The sequence below is a fragment of the Dermacentor silvarum genome, chromosome 11 (assembly GCF_013339745.2).
Source record: "Dermacentor silvarum isolate Dsil-2018 chromosome 11, BIME_Dsil_1.4, whole genome shotgun sequence".
Classification (NCBI taxonomy): Eukaryota; Metazoa; Arthropoda; class Arachnida; order Ixodida; family Ixodidae; genus Dermacentor; species Dermacentor silvarum.
The window spans coordinates 75170042-75195644 of record NC_051164.1 but is presented as its reverse complement, the minus strand read 5'-3'; the positions used below and the strand labels follow the sequence as shown (position 1 = coordinate 75195644).

Here is a 25603-nt window from a genome sequence, read left to right as displayed (position 1 = left end):
GCAATTTGCTAATAGCTGCGTTTGGAGCATACGTTTGCATAGTAAAATTTGTGCCTTGTATTCTTAAATGCCGCCGGAGTAGCGTATCTAACCGGCGGAGTAGCTTAGTAGCTAAGAATCTGCGTGCGCTGCTCGCACAGAACGAGGACGTGGGCTCAATCCTGTCCACGGCAGCGGCATTTCGATGGGCGCGAAATTCAAAAACGCTCATGTACATGAATTTAGGTGCCCGTTAAAGAACCCCAGGCTGTCAAACTTAATCCGGAGTCCCTCATTTCAGCGTGCCTCGTAATCGGATCGCGGTTTTGGCACGTAATACCTCAGAATTTCAATGTCATTCCATATACTGTGCAAACCGTCCAACGCTATTGAGAATCAAGATACCCCGTAGCCGAATTAGCGATTAAAATCATCGCCCGACGCCGCGCGATAGCGTGGCTCTCCATTTGATTAACTCCAAGGCTAGCCACATTTTTTTTTTTTTTTTTGCCATCGCCGGCTGGTAGATAAGCGGCTTCCTGTTCTCGCACTATAGCAGATACGATGCATAGCGCCGGCGATCACCATACCAGCTGCTGACGTCAAGATAGGGCGCATGACGCTTTTTTTTTTATGAATCTTACGAACCACAATATCTGGCGACAAGTATTTTTGCGTACGGCCGAAAAAAAATTACGGAGAAATGCTTCGGAGAGTAAAAAGCATGAATTCTCCTTCAAAAGTGCACTTGAAAACACAATAGTTATAATTCCTAATAATGAACTAACTGAGCATCGTGATTGGCATGCAGGTTTTGCGCATCTATCCATATTACTCCCTACACAGCTGTGCGAATTTTACTTACAAACGGCGCGCAATTTAAAAAACAATTTTTAAAAAAAGGAAGCAACAAAGAACTTACGTGAAACCAATTTCGAAAATTATCATTCTAATATTGCCAAATAACCGTTCACTTTCAGCAACTTTTAGCATTTTAAAGACAGAACGGTACGATTTTTTTTTTAATTTTTACAATGTATTACTTTTTTCTTGGCTACCCCTGCAGACCAGTGCTACAAGAAATAGCCGACCCGTGCAATCCCATGTACAGCTATAGCTTCTATGTCGTGTATAGGAAGGCGTTGCTCACATGAGCTATGGCAGTTTCGGTCCGTGTATAGTTGTCTTATTTCTTTGTGTTTGCCCAAGCCGAGGCCTTCGGTTCGTCCGCGGCACTTTAAATTTCGCCTGCGCTAGCGCATTGTCGTTACTCGGCAAACGAAGGCGTGTCTGATGCCTATTCGTTATCGTGCACCTGGGCGCTGCTGCATCCGACCTGCGATGTCCTACGACGTGACGATGAAAATGGAGCGCTATGCGAAGAAACGCCGTGCGGTGCTTGCTCGCTCTCAATATAACACAAGTCAGAACATTTCAGGCCGCAATCCCCAACACCAGTGCAGGGTAGCAAACCGGAAACTCGCCTCTGGTTAACCTCCCTGCCTTTCCTCTCTCTTTCTCTCTTCAGGCCGCAATAACTGCAGGATGTAATGCCTTTTAAGTGACATAATGCAATGTTGTCTTGTCTGATAACTGTGATGTGAAGACGTTACGCGACACAGAATTACAAGTGCTTCAAAGATACTGTGAATAGGCTGCACAATACTTGTTATTTTGTCAACTTTGTGTTGGCCATACAGCTTTTCATCTATTGAAACATCATTATTTTGTACTGTCATATATATTGGGTGGGTAATTCTAGGCGAATAAATGTAAACTGGTTGTCGAAACATCCCTGGCACTGTTAATCATTCCTTTCTATTCATACACAGTATACAGAAGCAACTTTAAAGACACGCTCACGCGTAAGCTGGGGCGAGCTACAAGCTCAAATAAAAAGAAGAAAAAACACTTCACGTAGTGGTCCAAATGCCGTATTTTAATGCGATAGCATTAAAGTCCCCGTGTACCCGAAAATCCGGCGTCGGCCTCCGCGCCTGAGAAAAGAATCCCGAGCCACCTCGACCACACAGGCCCTCCGCGTGGCGCAAGGTGTTAGTGAAAGAAATTTGAGTTTCTCAAAGTAAAATACGTCAGAAAAATCGTTTGGTACGACTTAACTACAACCTACAAACATGATAGCGTCGGGGGGGGTAATTTTAATGTACGAGAAAACATAATTCTGTTACGAGGAAACTCAAACACAAACCACTTTTCTAGCATTTCTACCGCACGAACAAGGGCGCGGACGGGTATATTACTTGCAAAAACACCATCCAGATGGCGCTCGCCTCCTAGGCAGCGTCATCTGGACACTGCCTAGGAGGTGACAAAACTGTCAATCAAATATTTGGACTGCAGGAGGGGTGCAAACCAGGAAACAGCGGTTAAGAAAAAGGTTAAGGAAACAGAGAGGAGTCTGTGGAAAACAGGGATGCAGACGAAATCAGCACTGGGAACATACCGAACTTTCAAGCAAGAAATTGCCAAAGAAAATATCTACGATAATTCTAGGGGAAGCTCTTTGTTGTTTGAAGCAAGGACGGGAGTATTGCGGACTAAGATGTACCGAGTCAAGTACCAAGGTATAGACAAGTTGTGCTGTGCGTGTGGAGAAGAAGAGGAAACGGCTGAACACCTCATACTTTGCTGTAAAGGGCTTAACCCTACAGTGCAAAGCAACGGGGCTGATTTTTTTAAAGCATTGGGGTTTAGGGAGAGTGAAGGCAAAATAGACTTTAAGCGGGTAGAAATAACCAAACAGAGGTTATCTGATTGGTGGATAAAATCAAGGCAGGGGTGAAATTTCACCCACCACAAAGTACAAAATATGTTAATAGTCATGGCTAGGTGGCGTATGCCACCACCCGGTTTAAAGGGTTCAGCCTCATCCATCCATCCATTTATCCATCGTGTAAAACTGGGATTTAGCCTGCCTAATGCGTTTTGGACACGCGCGAGCCTCGGGGCAACAGCAAACAATCAATAAAATAATAAAAAAAGGTCCTAGGGCCTTCACATTTTGATATAAGGCCGCTTATATTGCTGTTGTAAAAATGTATTCCTAGCAATGCATTTGTGTTTAAAAGTGAAGCCGACTTTAAGGGGATCGGTGTACGCTTGTTTTTTGTAAGCTGACTTTCCCACGTTGTGGGTTGCAGTGAAGCCTACTCATAAAGAAAAATGCGATGCCAACGGGGCCCGAGAACGCTATCGCGTTCCACTCTTAAAGGCGAAGCTTAAGCGTCCTCCAATTTTTAAAAGAAAGTTTCAGAAGAAAGGTGCATACGATCACGACGTAACTTTCACGTCTGGGCGTGACGTCATATTTTAAAAAAATATTTCTTGCTTAATAGAAGTTGTCCCCTTCATACACAGATGGTGACGGTTGCAACACGCCGCCAGCTTCTTCGACATTTGGGTTTCTATGGAAGCTTCGCTGCCAGTTTACGTACACCTTGGAAGATCGAGGGCTCCGGTGGTGGGAGAGAAGGAACAGCAGTCGCCTTGCACGCCGGCGCTCGCGCTGCTGGAGACAATGCACACACAACGAATGGGCTCATACGTATAGCCACCTTTACTACTGCTATAGGTGTGCTGGTTAACGGTTCTGTGTGGTCTACGTAATTACGCAACGAAGCAACAAACGCTAAACGAAATATCCCCACTGCAACAAATATACGCCTGCAAGCGCACCATTCCCTTAACAAAGTCAATAGCTTTCTAGAAGCGTTCGGCTATCGGCCTGTACTTCGTGCCACAACATAAATTTTTGAAGGAAATCTACAAGATAGCCGGCATCAGTTCCTTAAAACCATAAATGTAAAATGTGTAGTATACTGTTATATTTCCACACCGTCTTTAAGATGCTCCTTTGAGAAAAAAAAAAAAAAACATGAGTGCGCAGTGCGGTTCTCACTCAAATTCATTCGCTCATTTACGTTTCAAGATATACGATATGGTTAACTTTAGAATGCCCAGACTGATATCTGTGATTTATTCCTTCTTTTTTTGTCTTTCAAGGAATACATCAGGAGGAGGTTGGTGTTTTTTTTTAAGCTTTGTAAATAGAGATAGTCAAGGAAATTGGTCACTAGCTGGTCGGTTCTGATGGGCCTTTTGCCAACATTGAAATCGGCAGAATAAATGCTTCGTTTCAAGCGCTGCAAGAAAAACCTTCAAGACAAATTTTATTTAAATGTTACAGAGAATATCTGAAACATAAGAACGCAGTTTTCGGAGCCTCCAATAGTGCTGCAGCTGAAGTTCACTTCAAGTTTAAAAAAAAAAAAAAAAAAAACGCCTGGATATTTCTACACTGTTTCAGCTGTAGATCACGTTATTTCCCTACTATGTTAAAATTTATTTCCCCACCTTATTCTAGAATAATGATCCCTTTTATCCCCCTTCTTATCCTAAGGAGCACGTGATAGGCCGGCAATAATACGCCGGCAAAAATATCTGCCTTTAAACAAAGAGCCTTGCCTAGTTATGCTCTCGACAAAAAAGTGCCTGCTTATCTAATTCCAAGTAAAACATATAATTATGCTGAACTACTAAGACATCTGTCAATACCCGATTCCGAACCAGATGACGGAAGGGCCCGGGGGAGGGGGGGGGGGGGGGGGGGGAGGGAGGGGGGGGATCAGCATTAAGGTTACCACCTCTGAAGAATGTAGAACCCTCTAAGTCGGTATCCCATTTTCTACCGTTCTGCCTCGCAGGTCATTACACATTGTTAACTAACGAAAAATCAAGTCCCGCGGATTCCCTTCTCTTTCTCGTTAATTGCGCAGCAATGGCCTCAACATTGCAGGCCTTGATCCCGTGAGGTAGCACATGAGGGTTTCTTGGCCACTAAGCCTCTTACTGAGTTCACGTACTACGTTACGCCGGCGGTTAGAAGGATGTTCCGCGTCCTTTTAACCATCCTTCCACACCTGACAAGGCCCCGTGGGGGGGGGGGGGGGTCACTGGTTAGCACTCCCAGGCCTATATCTTGTACACATACATAAATACGCAAGGAAGTGGACAGCAGGATGGCCGCATCGGTAGCTTAACCGGTAAAACACGGCACGCTTAGTGCGGAAGATGTAGGTTTGACTTCCGACTGCGGACAAGCTCTGTCCATTTCCGTTTCACATTTCACATTTACTTTATTATTTCCTCATTTCAAATAGGCAACACGTAATTTATCCTATGCGTTATCCGGCTTCATTATCTGTTTTCTGCATTCGGTTGTTTATATACTGGCCGCCAGATGCCACTGAGCGCTATTGTTGATTAGGGTGCCTCGATGCCCAGCGCCGCCGTCCAGGGTGGAGACAACCCCGCTGGCGCCGCCATATTGTGTCACACGAGCTGAGACTCAGCTACGCTTGCGTTCATAAATAGTGTTACTCGCGGCGCGCTTCCAAGTGCTTTGCCTTGATGAGGATTTTTTTATCGGTGTCCCATCTGCATATCTTTAAAACCAATAGCCGTTAACTCGTCGAAGGTCCAAGACGTAAATGTATGGCGCCGGGAACATGCCCCAAGTTGCCTAATTCAATCACATTTAATATGCCGTGTGTATGTTTAAAATATGCACTATTTTTTTTTTGCGCTTCGATGCTTGGTATATAAGGTTTGCGACCCCCTGTGTGTGAAAGTTTTTCTTTTTCGCTGTTGTATTTTGGTTTACACGTCACGCCTCCTTTACCGTAGCCAGCCACTCGCGCACGGCGGTTAGTTTCCCTTGCGTTGCGCGTGCTCTTCGCGTTCGTTGCAATTATTTGACGATATCTACGCGCAATTTTGCTTTTCTTTTGCCCACAAAACTGTGTGATGACAGGATTAAGCTGGTGTAAAGATAACTGCGATGTGAAAATAAGGTTTATATAGTTAGTGCTGTAGAGAAAAATGTAACGTAACTTGTCTGTGTCAATCTTGCGTAGTACACACAACAAATCAAACGATGCACAAAATACATTTATTTATAATGTCTAGTACAATCAATCATGAAAGAGATATGTACATGAAAAATTATATGTACTGTGTGGCGCCTGAAGGTTATGTTGAAAGACGAGATAAAAAAATTAATTCGCAAGGTAGGCTCGACACACAATTCGGGATAGAGAGAGTTTTTTTTATTTATTCATTACATGGGGGGGGGTTCAAGTGAGTACATCAACCTTATTACACACAATATAAATCGAAAACAAGAATGCAAACAAGAAAACGCAACCGCGGGTAATATTAATCAAGATATCCAGTCAGAATACATCAGCTACCATCGAATACGTCGCATCAGCCAAACACATCGATGGCGAGTACAGAACATTTTATAAATAACCATTAGAACACTGATAACTACATTGAAAAAATAAACAACACTGCATACATATCACGTACAAAAACCGTAAATGAAACTAAGACAGTCAAATACAGATTAGCAATGTATTTCACTTCGAAAATATAGTCCATTATGATGTAGGGCTGTTGACTTTAACAGACGGCGCCCATCCTATCGATTTCCCTCGTACTGGTCCTCTTCAAAGTGTTTCTAAGTACAGGTAAAACAACAAAAGTGATTATTGATATGAAAAGTTGCCTTGTAAATACAGAGAACCCATTACAGTGCTTAAAAATAAATTTTAGCAGAAGCAATGCTGCATTACCTCGCTTCACACGTTTCGAAGAAATGCACAGGCTACAACAGACACCATGCCAGAAAGCGCCGTAACAGTTGGTCCCATGATGCCCTTAACTCTACTACACCTGGGCATACCGTGCACAGGCATTTAAAGACCGTCACAGTACCCACTACGATCGGGAATGAGCACGAATGGCCATCGGCTTACGATCACCACGCTACAAATATGTACAAGTCTAAAAAATCAGCTATGTAACGTAACACCCTGAGGTCCGCAAGATATCTCCTGAGAAATCAGAGAAAATCACAATGTTTCGCTTACCACGTACAAAACAGCCGCTCTCCCCAGACGAAGCACTGCGTTCTTTAGTCCCAAATAACCAGTACCGAAAAAAAAAAGAAACAAGAGACACACACGATGTGTGCTTCCCGTGAAAAAGGAAAATAGGTGGCTTACGTGACGATTCGTAGCTAATGTAAGACTATTTCGCGGCTAAGCATCTTCGTCAGTCCTTAAATAAGGGTACAGACTGCGCCCATCAAAACGAAAAAAGCCTATGCGACGCGCGCTCGCAAAGAATACGCTACTCAGACAGCATCGGTGCAGTGCTTACTTAGTTCGTGAGCGAACGTAGGTACGTGAGCGAGGATCAGAGAATACTTTCTTATTTAAATGAAAAACACGGTGCGGTAGTCTAAACATTCTTGACACTTACCTCGCAAATACAGGAGTTATCCGTTGCCTTCCAGTGATCGCGCTTTACTTGGGCTTCTCATCTCTTCCGTCGCTCTGGGTCCCGGGGGAAGCGAAAACAACGCAGTCCTTTACGCGTCGATCCGGCGCACTTGGGAACACAACAGCCCGTCATGTCGACACGATGCACTTGATAGCTTGTCAGTCATGCGGCTGAACACTGTCTAGCAAGTAGAAGCGTCCGCGAAGCATCCGCGCGCACTGTGCCTCGAACTCAGCACCGGCACCAAGCAATCGCAACGGCTCGCTGTGACACAATATGGCGTCGCAGCGAGAAAGCGGCGGCGCGGGGGCGGTCAAAGGTTGGCACCACCCTGAACGGCGGCGCTGGCATCGAGGCACCCTATTGTTGATTAAAGCCCCTCTTGTTGATGAAGGAGGCAGACACTACGCAAAGCTGCAGATACTAACAGCGTACGTGCCGCGGTGGCTTAGTACCTACGGCGTTGCGCTGCTATAGAGCACCAGGTCGTGGGTCCGATTTCCGACCACGGCGACCGCATTTCGACGGGGGCGCAATGCAAATAACGCTCGTGTACCGTGCATTGGGGGAACGCTGAAGAACCCCATGTACCGTATAGCCTCGTGTATGAGCCGCACTTTTTTTTCCCACAATTTTGACGAGGTGCGGCCCTTACACGGGACCGAACCTTTTGGTCAAAATGGTGCCGGCGCAGCCCGCGACTGCCGCGGTGCGACAACCACACACCCCGGATCCCCGAACGTACCAGTGCATCAGAGGTCAGAGTGAATCTAGTAGAGGCACGCTGATGTCCGCAGCGCGCGAAAATTCGCTGATGCGCGCGAACGTCATTGGCGCACCGAACGCGATTGCTTCTCGGATGGAATATTTTAAAACAAATTTTGGGCTGTCAAGGTGGGGGTGCGGCCCTTACACGGGTGCGGCCTTTACACGAATCTATACAGCAGTCAAAATCAATGCGCAGTCCTCCACTATATTAGCGCGCCTTATAATAATAACGTGGCTTTGCCACGTAATACCCCCGAATTTTAAACTACGACACTGTTTTTGCACGTAAACGTATGGTATACCTTAACAAGTTGGCAAATACTTGCAGGATATTTTAATTTCGTACTAAAGTTGGCCGCGAAACGCCAGACCCGGCGTCATCGACATTACCGTGACTTCATGACGCAGAGCAACATTCTGAGACGTTGTGTAGTAATACATTCGTCGTGGCTTGTTGAGGTGCTAGTTGTTTTAGGTCATGGTGAAGGAACATAACCACACATATAAGGTCGCCAATGCTAATTGCGGCCATTCAGGAATTCATTGTCGCCGCTGTGTTACGCAGATCTGTAGCTAGATAAGTTGACACGAGAAATCGCGGAGAATGATTATGAGAATGATTTTCCGGCAGCCCAGCCACCAGGATTCCCATTTCGCTGGCACAAGACCGCGCTGCGCACAGTCTATGACGTGGGTCACCCACATCTGCTCGGGTCCGTGGTGTCGCAACGCACCAAACGCCTGCGTATCGCAGGCGCCCCTGCAGGAGTCGGTAAACGCGTCCACAAGCGCTAGCGTGGAAGCCGTAGTGTTACAGTTCCAATGTCACCTCACTGCTCCTGCATGTCGTCCCAGATTCACAACAAACGGCAGGCGGAAATGTCTTCTTGAACGAGCACACGTACACATAAATAGTACATTGCACGTTCGAGCGCACCTTCTCACCACACAGGGTGTTTCATTTTAGCTGCATCAAGTTTTTTCAAAATTGCCTATGGCAGTTAGCAACATTATAACCCTTGATCTAAACTACTCGATGAGAGGACCATTACTTCCACAAAAATTCAATACGCCTAATTGAATAATTAACACAATTACGCTAATTACCGTTTTAATTCATTATTTTACGGCACATCTTTCAATCTACGAATTATAGCCGCTGAGTTCGCAAGGCGTATCCACTTGGAACGAATTCTCGGGACTGAACTTGTTTCGAGATATTAATTTTCAACGTGTCCGACGAAACGGATGGGCGTTCCAGTTAACTTTGTGCTTCACTGCATAAAACAGCATTTTTTTTTTTTTTCCAAAAAGTCATTTTGAACTGTCTCCGAGATTGGCCCAGTTTTCGTTACACCAACACCGGGCTCGGCCCAGTTTGCTGCTGCAGGAGAAAAAGCTGCAGCTTTGCCAAGCTCCTGCCAACAGTACAGCATCATTCATTCGGAAATTCACACTTCCATTTGGAAATGCGTGGTAACCCTTGCAATGTTCGCAGATCTGCAAATATTCAACTAACTATATTCCTGTTATACATAAAACAAAGGTATTTCACTAAGATGAATGCGAAGTTTGATCACACTAAAGTTAAAAAGATATAATTAACATTAACACAATTAAAACAGTCACTTTGGCATATGAAACATGTACATGTTGCAATGCGATTCAGTGCAATAGCTATGAAATAAGCGTTAAAATAGCTTTAAACTAAAGAGCTAGCTCTCTCTCTTTTTCGGTCAGTATCCCATATGTGGACACACATTGATCATATGTGTTGAAGGAGAAGAAAAGGAAGAAGAGAAGGTGCCAGTTGAAGGAGAAGAAAAGGAAGAAGAGAAGGTGGCAGCCCCGCCGTTCTGTTAAAAGCTCTTCACAAGAACAGCACGTCAATATAGCACAGGTAGGCAGCCTAGAAGATGGGTCAGGGCAGCAGCACTGGCGAGACGCCAGACGAGCTGCGCACTCTGTCGGACAGCGAGAAGACGGCGATTCGCGCGGCCTGGCAAGCGTTCTGCGACTCCCACCCGGATCCCGGCGCCTTCCTCTTTTCGGCGCTCCTGGACAGGCATCCGGAGTATCAGGCGCTGTTCAGGGACCTCAGGGACGTGCCCAGGAGTGGCCTCGCCAAGGTCCCCTTCTTCAAGTCAGTGTGCGCGGCTCGCTCTTCGTGCGAATTATTCTTTAAGCGTCGCGAGAGGGCGGGGCGGGCACAGGAGCACATAATTTTCCAGGGGCTTTAAGGAGCAGATACAACGGAGCGTACACCGAGCACCAACGGAACGGTGCTCACAGAACCGTGCAGTTACATGCTGAATACACTATACTGTGGGTACAGGGCGAAGCAGACAGGACGGACGGAAGCTGACACACACAGCGCCGTGTGTGTATATATATACCTCTGTCCGTCCTGTCTACTTCGCACTGTACTGGCTGTACCCACACGCACGAATAACCAACACGTCCAACTTTCTACACTTTTGAATACACTAGTTGACATAATAGGAGGAAACTGAGTTTGGCAAGCCATGCGTAATGCGTAGAGCAAATAAACGGTTGTTAGTTAGGGCAACAAATGGAGCGCCTTGAAGGTCGGCGGAGGATTAGGTGGTGAGATTAAGTTGAGCAATTTACGAGCGTATAGATGGATGGAGCCACTTGATGCAGAAATCGCTGAGCGAGGCCATCGCGCTGTAGTGGGCATACATTAGGCTGATCATCTTCATATCGATACTGATAATACCAGAGGCAAAAACATGCAGATCCAATGCGCATGTTAGAATCTACGTGAAGCACAACTATAAGTAAAGCGGTTAATCAAATGCTTAAAACTATAACGCCGATACGTATGCAGTGTTGCTTATTTTCATCCTATGCAACGCGTAATCTCATCGAATGTTTGTGTTTACCCAACACAAAGGTCACAATCTTATTGCCGTGCAATTCTAATGTTTACGCGCTGAATCAGTGGCGCTAGTGCCTGCGTGAACTGCCAGCATGGCCGCTCTGCCACCGTACGTGGCAGATTGAACCCCAGTTTGCAGCTATAAGAGAAGTTATTCTGTGAAGCCCCTCTCTGACGCGTCTTCTCGCAACGTGCATGGATATCACTTAACTGTCGCGACGGTTCACCGGCTACGACGTTTTGTCGCTCAGCATAATCCCGCAGGTACGGCTCCTGGGCACAACCAGCTGCGTTCAAACAAAACCGAACAATCTGTGGCCGAACGTAGACATGTCTGCGTACAAAGCCACGGGCGTACGCTATAGAATCACCGAGTGGTTAAGACTATTCCGGAGATTTTTACTACGGAGTCTTTTATACCTCAAGCAAAGTTCGCAACGATTAAGCTAAATGAATAAATAAATAAATAAATAAATAAATAAATAAATAAATAAATAAATAAATAAATAAATAAATAAATAAATAAATAAATAAATAAATAAATAAATAAATAAATAAATAAATAGATCAAGGCGGGCGGGCGGGCAGGCGGGGGCGAAATAATGAGTTAGGGCCGCGGCAATACCAAAGTCGCGATGCAACAATCAATGTTTTTCCCACAACGTGGCGCAACGCAACGTTCACATTCGAAGCACACGTGCGTACGGTGATGACAAACAGAAGTTTGTAAAATTTTCGGGAATGTAACCGTGGCGTCGTGTGTGTCACTGGAACGACGAAATATAGCCAACGGCCTCCGAGATTTGCGCCAATCTCTGAGGCCATGTTTAGCCTAGGCGCCACTGTTTGACATCGCCTAGAGTTACTGTATAGGGCTCCCGCAGTAGCATCGCATATATGGTTTTGCCCTGGACCGGTGGATGGGTATTACAAACATCCGCTCTGAGACGGAGCCACCGTGGACGGGGCAGTGGCTAATTAATGTTTACCTTTCTCCTGAGCTGTTTATTCATTTATTTACAAAACACTGCAAGCCCAAGGTAGTGCCCATGCCGGAGGGGTATCAAAAGGTTTGCACAAGCACTGGTAAAAAAAAAAAAAACACCAGACAGAATTAATCACAGATCATGAAGAGAAGAAAAAATAATACATACATAAACTTGACACATCAATGAGCACCTTATGGCCGTGAAAACAATTATGAACATTGCAACTTCAGGGGAAACAGTCCTAGGGTTCGCGACAAGAAAGAAAAATAAAAAAAGCAAGAAAACAAAAGAACTTGAAAACTTGAACGCGACAGAAGTGATTGCCCCATAAAAACATGTATTTTCGTTCCGTGTGTTGCTCGTCTTTATGCCACGAGTGCCTCAACCGTCTTTTATTTTTCCCGCCGCCTATTCATTAACCCTTCCTATATTATCCCTAAAGCAAAAAATTCCGGGCTGGGTAACCGTATACGTTCTCATTTACTTCTGGCTGGATCTATACTGCGATATAGTAGCAAAATATGCCTTACGGTTGCTGCGCTAGTTCCGCACGATGCGCGTGTATACAGCGTGTCCCAGGTAACGGTTATCCAAGTGGCTAAAGAAAAAAAAAAAAAGCTTAAAGACAAGGCGCAAGATACGATTTTAATACCTATGGTGTTCGGTCGCCGCACCGTATCTTCGGTCGTTCAACCGTATCTTGCACGGTTTTTCTTTTATTTTTATTTTTTTTTCTTTGAAAAGCTTTACTAGCGTTAGCTAGGGCACACGGTATAACCCAGTGGCGCACCGACCGGGGAGGAGGGTGTTGTAACCTCCACCCCCCCCCCCCCCCCCTTGAGGGCGAGTTACTCCCCCCCATGCGTACAGCCCCACCAGTCCAACGTGTACTTTCAGCGCTCTGTTCACATTGTCATTACAATTTAGGAGGTGGCTTGAGGTCGAATTTTCCTGATTAACAAAAACACTCTATCAATGTCTTGTATTTATTCATTCACTCTTAAATTACTTTGAGTAAAACGCTAGAGAAATAAACATCGGCATCATCCTTGGTGTCATTATTATTAGGCATTTTATTTGCTGTTGCATTCCCCTGGCTAAAGCAAGGCAATCGCATATTATGCAAAGTGCTAAATTAAAAATTAAATTATGGGGTTTTACGTGCCAAAACCAGTTCTGATTATGAGGCACGCCGTAGTGGGGGACTCCGGAAATTTGGACCACCTGGGGTTCTTTAACGTGCACCTAAATCTAAGTACACGGGTGTTTTCGCATTTCGCCCCCATCGAAATGCGGCCGCCGTGGCCGGGATTCGATCCCGCGACCTCGTGCTCAGCAGCCCAACACCATAGCCACTGAGCAACCACGGATGCAAAGTGCTCCCGCATTTTAAAGGACGTCCAGCCCATGTTTCCCTGTACTGCCCCATTCGTACCTTTTTTTCCTATGCCCCTAAAGCTATATAGCCTTCCAACAGCTCTTTGATTGATCTCTAGTTAAGCTTGCCCTTCGTACTTCAATTTAATACAACCCTAAGTTTCCGTACATAATCCTTAAGAACCGTGACTCCCTTCCACACGCCTCGCACTATATTTCATACTTATAAAAGCTCAGGTCTGCCCTATACACTCGCACAGGACGCACTGCTCGGCGATGACCAAGCTGCTGAGTGACGTGGTCGAGACGCTGGACACGCCCACGTTGCTCGCTGACTTGGTGAGGACCAACGCGCTGGAGCACGCCACCCGCGACGTGCTGCCGCTGCATTTCGAGTCCCTGTGGCAGCTGGTCGAGATGCGCGTCGGCCTCGGCGCGCCCGCAACGCCCGCCGCCGCCGCGTCGTGGGAGAAGCTGCTCGAGGTACGTATACGGCCCGTACCGATCGATATACTAATTTGAACCACTACGTTTCGATATTCACGCGCAAGCGATAGAGAACGCGCGACAAACAACTCCAACCTCGCTAGACCAGGGGATCGGTGCTCACATGCGGAGGAGTCCCGACAACACTACCGGAAAGGGGGAAAAAAGTGTTGACATCTTGGCCCGTATCTGACACAACTACACTACGTAAAAGTACAGTGACACAACTACGTGCAAGCGACAATCGGGGGGACACCCATTCAAGCCAGAGCTGTCATTGCACCCTGCGCCCTAACCGCATGGTTTCCTTGAGATCTTCACCTGCAGCTTGCGGTCTGTCTGTCTGGCCGTTCATATCTAACTTCTTTTAAGTTAATGGGTCATCAGGCTGCTGTGCTGAGGAAGTCGGGTTCGAAGCCAACCGTCGGACATGTTTTATTATTTGGCAACTTCACCCAGTTTACGGTACGCACTGTATGTATGTTCGCATGTATCTACCCTCATTCACGCCAACTTGGATCATAAGGTATGTGACTTTGGGTATATATGTCCGCTCTTCAATCACAAAAAAAAATCCTTAAAACATTCCTCCGGTGCTATTGACCCTTTTCGCGGAGCAGTTGGCTCTAGAGGAACGAGATGGCGCTATCGGCGGCGCGCCATACGTTGCCTCAGCGAATGCGCACGAATACGAAACCATTACTACTTCTGCGCTGCTACTGCGCGATCAGCTGTCGGAAATGCAACTGGATTTCGCTAATGCACTGTGCCCAATTCATGCTGCAAAATGTGTAACAATAAAGAGAATACGTGTGCGGTAGTTACTACAAAAACAGTGATTCGCACATAAATAATGCGAATATAAGGAATATATAAGGAACGCTACCAACCTGTGTCGCCGCTGCTACATAAGGACTTCCTGTATTGCCGGCTTTTCGCAATGCACGGCTTTCCTCGAGGATAAAAAAAAAGATAATTTATGCGCCAGCGCTGTATATCTAACCTCCAATAAAGAAAGGACTTAAACTCCGGAACGCGGGCACTTATTACTGAGTACCGCTCGTTACAAAAGGAAGTAGCGCCACTTACTGGCATAGTAAGTTTCTCGCATGTTATCTACACACATCCACCCCTACTCACACGCAAACTTACGGCCACTCTATCGCCAACTTATCATTAAGTGAATGCGCGCTCACTTGAATCAATATGCCGAAGCATGAGTGACGGCGACTATACCACAAGACACAAATGTTGGAAGCTGAACGTTTCGTGGCGATCCACAGAGTAAGCGAGGGACTAGCGATAATACGTCTTTGCTACGAACTACCACAAATTACAGAACAAATTTGCATTTCAAGCTTTGTGCGCAGCAAAATAAATCTATCGCAGCAGAGCACGCCCGCTAACGATTAGGGTGAAAATAAACAGTCAGATAGTGGCTGCACCGAGGAACCTAGGAACTTTACTGAGTCAGAAACACGACAAGCCGCTGCTTCAAAATGTTTGCCAAATAAAGGAGGATGAGCACATTGACCATGACTTAATTCCTAAGCGGAATGTTTGGACCGCTTGGAATACATCTCTAGCCCCGCTTTTAGTACAAGCACCGTATAGACCTTTTCATCGGGCGAGGAGGAAAGGGCGCGCGACGAGCCTTTCCTCCTCTCTGGCTTGTGCGAGCCGGCGCGCGGCGCGGCTTGAATGTGTTGCCGGTCGCTCGCTGCGGAACGATTTGGAGGTGTTTTAGCCAGTTCTGAGTGCAATTTACGGGATGTCAGTTCTTACGAGGTCGTAGAACAATGATTGTGTAGCCTTTAGGTGCAGCAGTAGCTACAGTATCTGGAAATTCCTCTTGGATGTGCAAAAATGCGACGCGCATCATCAGCCGCGGTGTGTGTTTGTGTTGTGAACTATGTTGGACGTATCGGTTTTCACTCGACGAAGACTTGTAACGTTCTCACGCATTTTAAGTCTAGTAGACTTCAAATCACTATGTCTACGTTAGCCTCCTGCAAGAGGCCGAAGGCATTGCTCAACACAGCGAGCACTGCGATTGGCAAACCAGCATGACACACACAAGCTTCGTGCTTCGATCGGCATTAGAGAGTTTTAGAATAGGGGCCCCAAACGTTTTGGGGCCCCAAAGAAATAGCGTCGACACCACTGCGCATGCGCGAGACGCTAACTGTGTTTGGGTTTTGCGTTGGGCACGCTATTTCGCCGATTTAGCGGGAGCCCCAAAAGCAGCCCCAAAAGTTTTGCGTCAACAAACATGGCGGCACCCATCGAAGCGGCGGCTCTCCGAGTACCAAACTCGGCTTGATTCTTGGTAACGCGTGAAGTTAGTAAGCTAGGAGAAGTGACTGCGGTTATCGCTTTCTCTCAACTAACGTGTGTACTGAAGATTGATTCATTAGACGCCGCTGATTTTGAATTCGATTGTCGATTTCATGGCTCGTAGGCCTAACGTGGATTAGCTTGGCTGGTGAAGGCACGTCAAGTTGGTTACTCAAAATTAGGCGCAATAAATCGCTTGCTGCTAATAGATTAACACCTTAATTGCAATTAAACGCAAAACCACGAAAGTCAAAATTACTCTTCCGATCATAAAATGGTATAGTTTATTTTAATATTTATTATAGCTTTTCTTTGACACCGTAGTGGCGCTGCAAGCGCAAGACGGTATTCGCAAACGCAAAGCCCTATTCTAAAACTCATCGCTCTTGCATGCCCCAACGCTAACACCCGCAAAGCTCTTTGGGGCCCCAAACTTTTGGGGCCCCTATTCTAAAACTCGCTATTGCCTTTTTGCCCTGTAAGGCACAATATACAAAGGGGCTCGCATAAAAAGAATCCGACAGCTATTTGTAACGACACAATTTCCGTAAGATGGGTAAATGCGTCGTAGATGACTGAACTTACGAGACTGAAAAAAAAAAAAAAAACAAAGAGTTCATATGTCCTCCTTTTGCGGCAAAATAAATCAGAGCATGGGATAACGACGAAATAAGACTCCGCATGGTCGTGCCGCATGCTTGGACCACTTAGACCATACGCTATATAGAACAAACAGATCTATAACACAGCATTTAGTACTGCCTCGGACGCTCGCGCAGTCTGCAGCTGGTCGTTCGACAACTCGAAAAGTGTGATTCACACTGTACGGCAAGTGGTTATTATTAACCAAACTATTTTATTTGTGGGCGGAAACCTAGCCCAACAAACAAGGCAGTCACCCAATGTATCTACCGATAACTTGAACGCGTGTCCAAGTAAATAGCACAACTTATTCGCCAGCAGAACGGTACCCACGTTGTTAGGGTCGTCAAATGTTTCGTAACTACTCGTTGCAGCTAAACCAGAGCTTAGAATTACAGTGCTGAGATTGCTGCAGTAAGGTAACATTTGTGCAACTAATTTTCAGGAATACCTAACTGATATTCGAGGCTGATTGTAAGCTCAAACAAACGCGCACACCTCGCGCTGGGTGTCTCCGTCCGCCCTAACGCCAGCAGAAACTCCAGCCGCTTAATTACTTCAGACTTAAATTTCTTCACTACGCCTCACAGGACCGTTCCCTACATAGAAGACGCCATTGCATGCTAAATAGACCGCGGGAGAGTGAATAAATCCACCAGAAACTGCCGCCGAGCGTATACCACAGCATACAATACGGGCATTCGCCCAAGCCAGCATGCCAACTGCCCATAGATGGCGCCACTGCCTACGCAATGGCGGCGCCCATGAAAAAACGGTCTTATCGCTGCTCACGTCGTTTGGATAAGGCGTAATGAGCTCTGAAAGCACTTACATGTCCTCTAAAGCTGTGGCCAAAGCTTCGTGTCGTCCACACAGTCACCATCTACGATATGCGTCGAAACGGAGGTTTGCTGCGCCGCACCGTCACGCGCTTGCACTGTAAAACACGGAGGCGCGGCTGAGGCAAGCAATGCACGCGTCACCACGTGATCAAACATGGCAGCGCCCACGGGATCGTCAGCAAAAGGGTCAAAATACTGTTGTCCTAATACATACACATATTCCGACACGCACCAAGCGCGGAATTCGCGACGGCGCCACTAGATGACGTAGCCCGTCCAGAGGGAAGCAGGAAAGAGAAGCTCGGCTGCAGTACATGCTTTCATACATGATTGACAAGGCCTCCCACACCGGCCGGCCCTACTGAGCTCTATATAGTGGTTCAGATAGAGGGGAAAGGACGCTATTTTCTGCTGCCCAGAAGTTGTCCTAATACATACACATATTCCGACACGCACCAAGCGCGGAATTCGCGACGGCGCCACTAGATGACGTAGCCCGTCCAGAGGGAAGCAGGAAAGAGAAGCTCGGCTGCAGTACATGCTTTCATACATGATTGACAAGGCCTCCCACACCGGCCGGCCCTACTGAGCTCTTGCCGACCGGTTTGCTTCGCCCCGCCAGGGTGACACCTTCACCCTCTCCTCTCCTATCTTCTTTTCCCCCACTCTCCCTCTCCCCCTCCCCGTTGGCGCTGAGCCGTGCTCTCTCAAGGGCTGCAGAAGATAGCGCCAACCTTTCCCTTCTTCATAAGAACCACTCCTCTCTCTCTCGATACATGACGCGTTTCGGCGGTGCCAGCACGGTATGTCGTTACATTGCTTCAATGCACTGCATTAACGTTGAAAGTCATTGTGAGATGGCTTCTGTCGGATTTTTTAAATTTTATTTTCGATGAAGACGTTCAGCGTATTCGCAAAACATGTAGCCTCCAGTGCCCGAGAACAGAACTGAGCTGCTATTGGCGACGCTGAATCGTGTGACTTTGGGTAGCCAACAGCAGCGCGATGCTGTTGCAGTATTCTAGTACACGTACTATATTAGAATAACACTATAATGCTGTGGCACCATGCATTGGAGATTTTGCAAATACGCCGCAGGTTGCACTCTCGCTTTTCCGTAATGCCGCACCTGAACTAAACTACCTTGTATGCGAAGCAGAAGGGGGGGAGCGTTCTATTCGGAGCATATTATACAACTTACACAAGGCACTTTCTCAATCTAAAAAATTTTGCAGAAAGCTGTACCGTACCATACACTGCACTACTGTAGTCTATTATATATAAGTACTGTAAGTACTGTACTATCTTCTCTTTATTTCGGGTTGTTCAGCGCGCTCTAATTATCAAGTTCAGAAGTTTATTTTTTCAGGCAGCACATAATTCGCGCCAGCAGACACTCGAAATTGAGCTGGCACAGCTTAATCACTATATAGACAGCACTGCCAAATTTGTTTATACCGGTTGAAGTATTCTTTAATGACTATTGGTATTCATTTATGGTGAAAATGCTGATTACTAGAGGAGAAAACAAGAGCAGGGTTTATCACTTTGAATTTCGCACCTACGCGGGTAGGTCAGTGTGACGTCAAAAATTTCAGACTATTTTAGCGTGCTACCGCTTTGTGTGGAAAAAGTAAGAAATTGCCAGGCTAGGTTGTTATTTTTTTGTATGCCTTCAGTACGCAACTTGAGCCTTCGCTACAGATAAACGATTAGCTGGTCTAGCTGTCAAGATTTGCGGTGCCCCAGTGGTTAGTGCGGGATCTTCAAGGTAGCGTCGCCACCGAGTTTGATTCTTAGCCACGCGCGGCGGTAGCATTTCGATGGAAGCGAAGCGTAAAAATGCTCGTGTACTTAGGTCTATATTTAGTTGTACATTAAGGATCGAAGTCCATGAGGCTAAAGTTATTCCGGAACCCTCCCTTACATGTCACTCAACGACCCAGTTATATACCAGTCTTACTTTGGGAACTTAAAGCGACACTTAACAGAAATATATACACTAAATCAGTTCAGACTGATAAAGCCGCGCGCGGCGGCAGCATTTCGATGGAAGCGAAGTGCAAAAATGGTCGTGTACTTAGGTCTATATTTAGTTGTACATTAAGGAAGTCCACGTGGCTAAAGTTATTCCGGAACCATCGCTTACACGTCACTCAACGCCCCAGTTATATACCAGTCTAACTTCAGGAACTTAAAACGACATTAAACAGAAATATATACACTAAAGCAGTTCAGACTGACAAAGTATTCCTTCAACGTTACGTTCTCACAAATTTTGCTATAATAGTTTATTATTGGAATGGAACGTGAAAGTCAGAGTACCATTTCTTAAATTTCGCACCAAAATCCCTAAGCTCGCAAACCAGCGTGACGCGACGGATTTTAAAGTTTTCCTTAAAAGGCTGCCTTTCGTTTTCTGCGCCTTCCCTGGCTAACCACGCCTCTCCTCGTGTTAGAAGTGGCTTTCACAGTATTGCAGCAGGGTAATTTACTAAGACAGTTCAAATAGTTTTTCTCTGGCGTCCTTATTTCAACCCAATGAATGAATAATTGATTCCCGAGTCTTTTCTGGCGAGACAATTTAGCCTTCACTAGTAAGGCAGGCCTCCTTGGTATTTTAATGCGATAGCGTTAAAGGCCCCGTGTCGCAGAAAATCCGGCGTCGGTGTCGGTGTTGGCGCCGGCAGCCGAGAAAATAATCCCCAACCATGCAGTGCCTCCGAATATATTTAGGTATATGTATAGCACACGCCTTCTTATATGAAGTGCGATATATGCGGGTTATATTGCCACACCATTCTATCACTAATGTTGCTCATCCCTTGTCTTACATTCTTGACAAAGCTATTCCTCAGAGTTTTGAGAATGACAATCCACAAACAAATGTCATGAAACAAAACACCCACAGCACATGCCTTTTATGTGAAATCTTCTCAGACTGAAATATTAAAAGTACGAAACAAACACGGAAACTTGAAAAGGATGCAATTGCTTTGGCCCGGTTGTGCACTATTTCTGGGATCGGCCCACGCAAGAGACCGCATTACTACCAGAAAGCCCGCCTATGTGCATAGCGTTCGCCGCCAGTGTTGGCCAGTAACCATTACGGTTGTATAAGCTGCAGTCGTTGGGAACCGTGAGAAGCAGTCAGGGATCTTTTAATGCTATCGCGTTCCACTCTTAAAAGCGAAGCTTAAGCGTCCTCCAATTTTTGCTACTGCAATATACCAATCTAACTCAACGTCACACTCATTTTTAATGACCATCTAACATCCAATAACCAATGTTAATCAATACATACTAAGTGAATTGAAAGAGTGGTCAGTCAACAAGGAACAGTATTTACTTGGCAGAATTATGAGACTACCACCAGTTTTGAAAAACTCGTCCCTAAATCTGCCACTAAATGCATTATTATTCCATGTAACTATACCGCAGTGTGTGAAGGCTTTCTGTAAAGATAACTGGAATACAAATGGTGCACTTTCCTGCAAGTTTGTGAACGGATATCTCCAAGTATGATGCTCGTCTCGCGATGCCTACTATGTGCACATGCTTCAAGAACTGGCTCGGTTCAATAAGGCAATTATTTGGAACCTGCTCCTACTGTGAATATTAAGTGTAGCAGTGATTGTGGCACAATTCCTCATTTTAAATTCTAGCGCATTACGTGCCATAAACACGACAAACATGACTTGATTATGAGAAACACCACAGGGAAGACTGGATTAGTTTTGACCACCAGTGGTTCCTCATAGTGCACCTAAATATAAGTACACAAATGTTCTTACACTTGGGATATAACGATATATGGGATAATGGGATATAACGGATATAACGAAATGTGTAATGGATATAACGAAGTAAGTGAAATTCCCCTTGGAATCCCCACAGATTCAGAGCGCAGTAGATGCAATAGTAATACAACAAAATGATGTAAAAACCAAGTAATTCTAGATCCCCCTTTAACTTCGTTACAATGCAGTGTTACTCTAAAATGCCGGGATTGCAGCCGGGACTGAACCCGCAACCTAATTTCATATCTCTGCCGGCGCTAATAATGTGTCGCCAGTCTAATTTCACCCTTGTAGTCTCTGAAGCCTATCATACACCATCATCTGTTTGCTTTTCATTATTAGTACAAATTTATTTCGAAAGCTACTTTCTACATTGCATCAACTCACAGCACTCATCTAATTAGTCTTGCATAGATCAGAAATTAGACATCATTTTCTGCACACATATTTGCATCATAATCTTCAAGTGCACTATTACAAAACTTATAGTATCTGCTTTTGCATGCATCATGACAAATCTGTACATTTCATCTACCTCCGCTATCTCCCCGGAGCAGAGCCTGGGGACAACACTACTCGCGATTCTATGTGCATGATGTAGTCACAGAGTGTTAGGCCGCTTATTGTGGCCCAGTGAATTATTAAGAGTGTTTGCTTCTTTCATTTTTGTCCCATGTGCACACGCTGCGATTTATGATTTCTGCTCATGATTTATTGCGCACCTCGTGCAGGCAATGCAAGCGATCACGCTGAACGTCTATGAGAACCTCGGCATCGCTGCTAGCACGCCGACAGCAGCAACGTCACTAAGCAGCACTGACAGACACCTGAACATGAGCAGGCAAGAAACACCAAGCGAGCAGTCAGAGGGGGTACAAATAAGATCAAATGTATGCAGTCCCAAAGCAGGTAGCCCTAATGCAAGTGTCCAAAAAGCCAGTAGCCCAAAACCCAGTACCCCAAAGGCCAGCAAGCCAGAAGCAAGCAGCTCAAAACCGAGTAGCCCACCAATCAGAAGGGACAGCTGTGCCAAAGGGACTGAACACAAATCGGCTAACAAGGTTCGCAGATGGAGCATATTTAACCGTAGTATTGACAAACAGAAAGATACTGGAGCCAAGCCAAGTGGCGGTGAACCCAAAGGCACTGGGTCTAAACCCAAGGGAAACAAGTGAAGGTTAGCTTGTTTGTGTGCGTGTAAGATGACACGACGCACTCAACATGTGCTGCAAAATATTTATTCAATTCATGTCTCGGATATAACGATTTATAAATTGAATGCTCAAGAACTGTAGCCAGCGGAGTTTTGTAAAACAAAAAATAAACTGTCTCATATTCGTTTTTGAAGTCTAAGAAACACGAAAGAATCTGCACTTCCATAGATGGCTGCGATTATAATGGGTCCTTTTTTTTTAGTATGACCATCTCAATGCATAAAGCTTTCCACATACAGTACATCACAGTCTCAATATTTGTCACTATAAAAGATGACACATGCTGATTTTGTCAGGAGCACACCTAAAAAAAAGCTTAGTGTTCTTTCACACGGTTCATTCCAGATGGTATTATGAAATTATGAAAACATTTACAAGAGTGTTTCCTCAGCCAAAATATTCAATAAACATTCTTTTAGCAAGCTGAGGTATTTATGTTCAGGCTACATATGCAAGAAAACAAAGGTGTTCAACAGCTAACAGACATATATCAATGTATGGGCAGTTGGAACATCTTTCTAGCAGACTTCATGCAGCAAAGTCACATAGTGCCCCATGATCTCCTGGGAAGTCCAAAGAAAGTCCATTCAGTCACACACACAAAGCACACCAGACCAAGCAAGCAGTCATTTTAGTAAGCCGATTGACAAAAGCATCTGTCACAACTAGCAGTCATGCAAATGTTGTCCAAAGCACACAATCCCTAGCAACATCCACTGCTTCTATTTTGCTTTTGAAGTGTTAGCATGAGGCAGAAACACCTCCAGAGTCGAAACACCTAGCATGATTGTCAATGGTGCAAGGATGTGTTGGCAAATTGTTATCTAAAACATTGCTGCTATGCTGCGTATGGCTTACAGCAACAACGCAAACAGCGCACACACAGGGCAGCCCTGTTCACTTCAACACAACACACTACAGGGTGCCTGAGAAGTAATGTGGCATTGACCAAGTAACTGGAATGAAACCACATTTAAAGGCAAAGAGGCTCATCATAAATGCAGCATACCTATGTTTTTACATAGTACACACCAATGCCATACATACACCGATACAATGAAGCGAGGTAACAGTGTTGAGAAAATGGCTGCGCAAGTGCTTCTAGGCTATGGGGAACACCACCGAACTGGGGACACTCTCCTTGTTTGGAACACTGTTGCTGCTCTTGCAAGTTTTGGTTTCGGCGAATGCTGTGCTGCCTGGTAATAATTTCTTGAAGTGGGAAATTCACAATAAGTTTCAAAGTGTACTGGACATGAGCCCACGGAGACTATGGGCTCATGTCCGAGCGCTCAACTTGACTGCAAAAGATCCATGCGTTCGAGACACACTACCGCTGGTTACCCACATGTAGAAACAAGTGCAAGTATCCCAAACTCGGAACTTGACTTTCTTCGAGGCTGAGTCATTTGTAAAAAAGGAATGGCTGCTCTTAACCAAAACTATGCGCAATTAAATATATATATATATTAATTGAATGGTTTAATTCTCCGAAAATGCAGAGCGGGTTATGATAGACATCATAGCAGAGGGCTCTGGAATCATTGTAAACACCTAAGCTTCTTTAGCGTGCACCTAAATTTAAGTACCCAAGTGTTTCTGCATTTCACCACCCTTGGAATGTGGCTGCTGCAGCCATGAATCGAACCTCTGCCCTCGTGCTCAGCAACACCATAGCTATAGCTACTGAGCTACCGCGGAAGGTCTTTAATCCCAGAAGAAGCGTTTTGGGGCCACTTCCACTACACCACTTTCCCCTATGGCATTTGAGCACATATCAGGTGGGGATGCCCTCAACATAGCAAGTGCCCCATTTTCAAACACAGGGTTTCCATAATAGGTGAGCACCAGGTAGAAACACACTTGTACCTATTTTCCCAGTGAATAACTGGGGGCAGTTTGCAACTGCTTCCAACATCCATGCTAGATGCTCTAGATCTAAGTTTCCTTAATTTTCTTCACCACCTTGATGCAACAGGCCTTCACCCAGGACACCCTCCCGACATAGAACGCTGGATACATGGCCCTCGCTGCCATTCCCCATTGGACTACCTGCACGAAACAGATCTGTGTGTATCTGTAACCATGCATTTATTGTGCCTAAAGGCAGTCTTATCAAGTAAAAAAAAAAAAAAAACGTTTTCATGATGCAGAGGCATACTAGGTTAAACTTTGGATTCAGTAACATGCAAGTTGTGAATTACTTTCAAGCAGGAAAAAGGAATGCGAAGTGCAGTTTCAAAGTGGGTCATCTGTCTGTCCAAGTGCTCTGTGAAGGTGTATCTTTCAGATGGAGATGGGCAAGTTGGTAGGCAAGGTATAGGGGCCCAGTGTAGTACAGTTAAACCTCAGGTTAACAAAGTCAATGGGACCAAAGAACTATTTTGCTAAATCAAGGTCTTTGTTAAACATAAAACACTCACGAGAATAGCAACATTATTTATTCGAGAATGAAAAAAGATGTAATTATTGCTTACATGGGCTCCGCCAGCAGTAGGGTTACGCACTTATCGTACATGGCGATACCATTGAGCCCTTCTGTTTCTTTAGGGAGCCTGCAAAATTTCTTAACCTCTTCAGGTGCCCATTCTATCCATTGAAAGTTTAGTTTCACCGCAGTTCTTGCTTCTTCAGAATCGCAAAAACCATGGAGCTGCCAAACGAATTAAAATTCTGAACTTTTCAGTGAGTTTTATGCGAGAACTCTAAGCTGGAATGTCACACGAGGTCAAATATTTTGTGTCTAGCATATGTGGAAAGCACCTATCCTGTCACTTGCAAAATATGCCAGACATAGGACATTGTAAAAAAAAAACCCGCTACACAATGCATACTGTCACAGACTGCTGTCCACATTCCAAATCGATTCACTAAAATACTTAGCAGATAGAATAAT

At 45.3% G+C, this 25603-nt stretch overlaps 1 protein-coding gene across 1 annotated transcript; it reads left to right on the top strand.

Annotated features, from left to right (window-relative positions):
- The first annotated feature begins 13651 nt into the window (after window positions 1–13651).
- On the top strand, window positions 13652–22867 carry LOC119433375 (uncharacterized). Its single transcript, XM_037700543.2, has 2 exons — window positions 13652–13869; window positions 22225–22867. The coding sequence occupies exons 1-2, from the start codon at window positions 13663–13665 to the stop codon at window positions 22666–22668; spliced, it is 651 nt and encodes a 216-aa protein (XP_037556471.1). The 5' UTR covers window positions 13652–13662; the 3' UTR covers window positions 22669–22867.
- The last annotated feature ends 2736 nt before the right edge of the window (window positions 22868–25603 follow it).

What these genes read in the sequence shown, in the direction of transcription:
- LOC119433375 (XM_037700543.2), top strand. Translation starts at nt 13,663, where the DNA reads ATGACCAAGCTGCTGAGTGACGTGGTCGAGACGCTGGACACGCCCACG. An exon ending in CGTGGGAGAAGCTGCTCGAG is followed by an intron (nt 13,870 to 22,224) that starts GTACGTATACGG and finishes CACCTCGTGCAG; the next exon opens with GCAATGCAAGCGATCACGCT.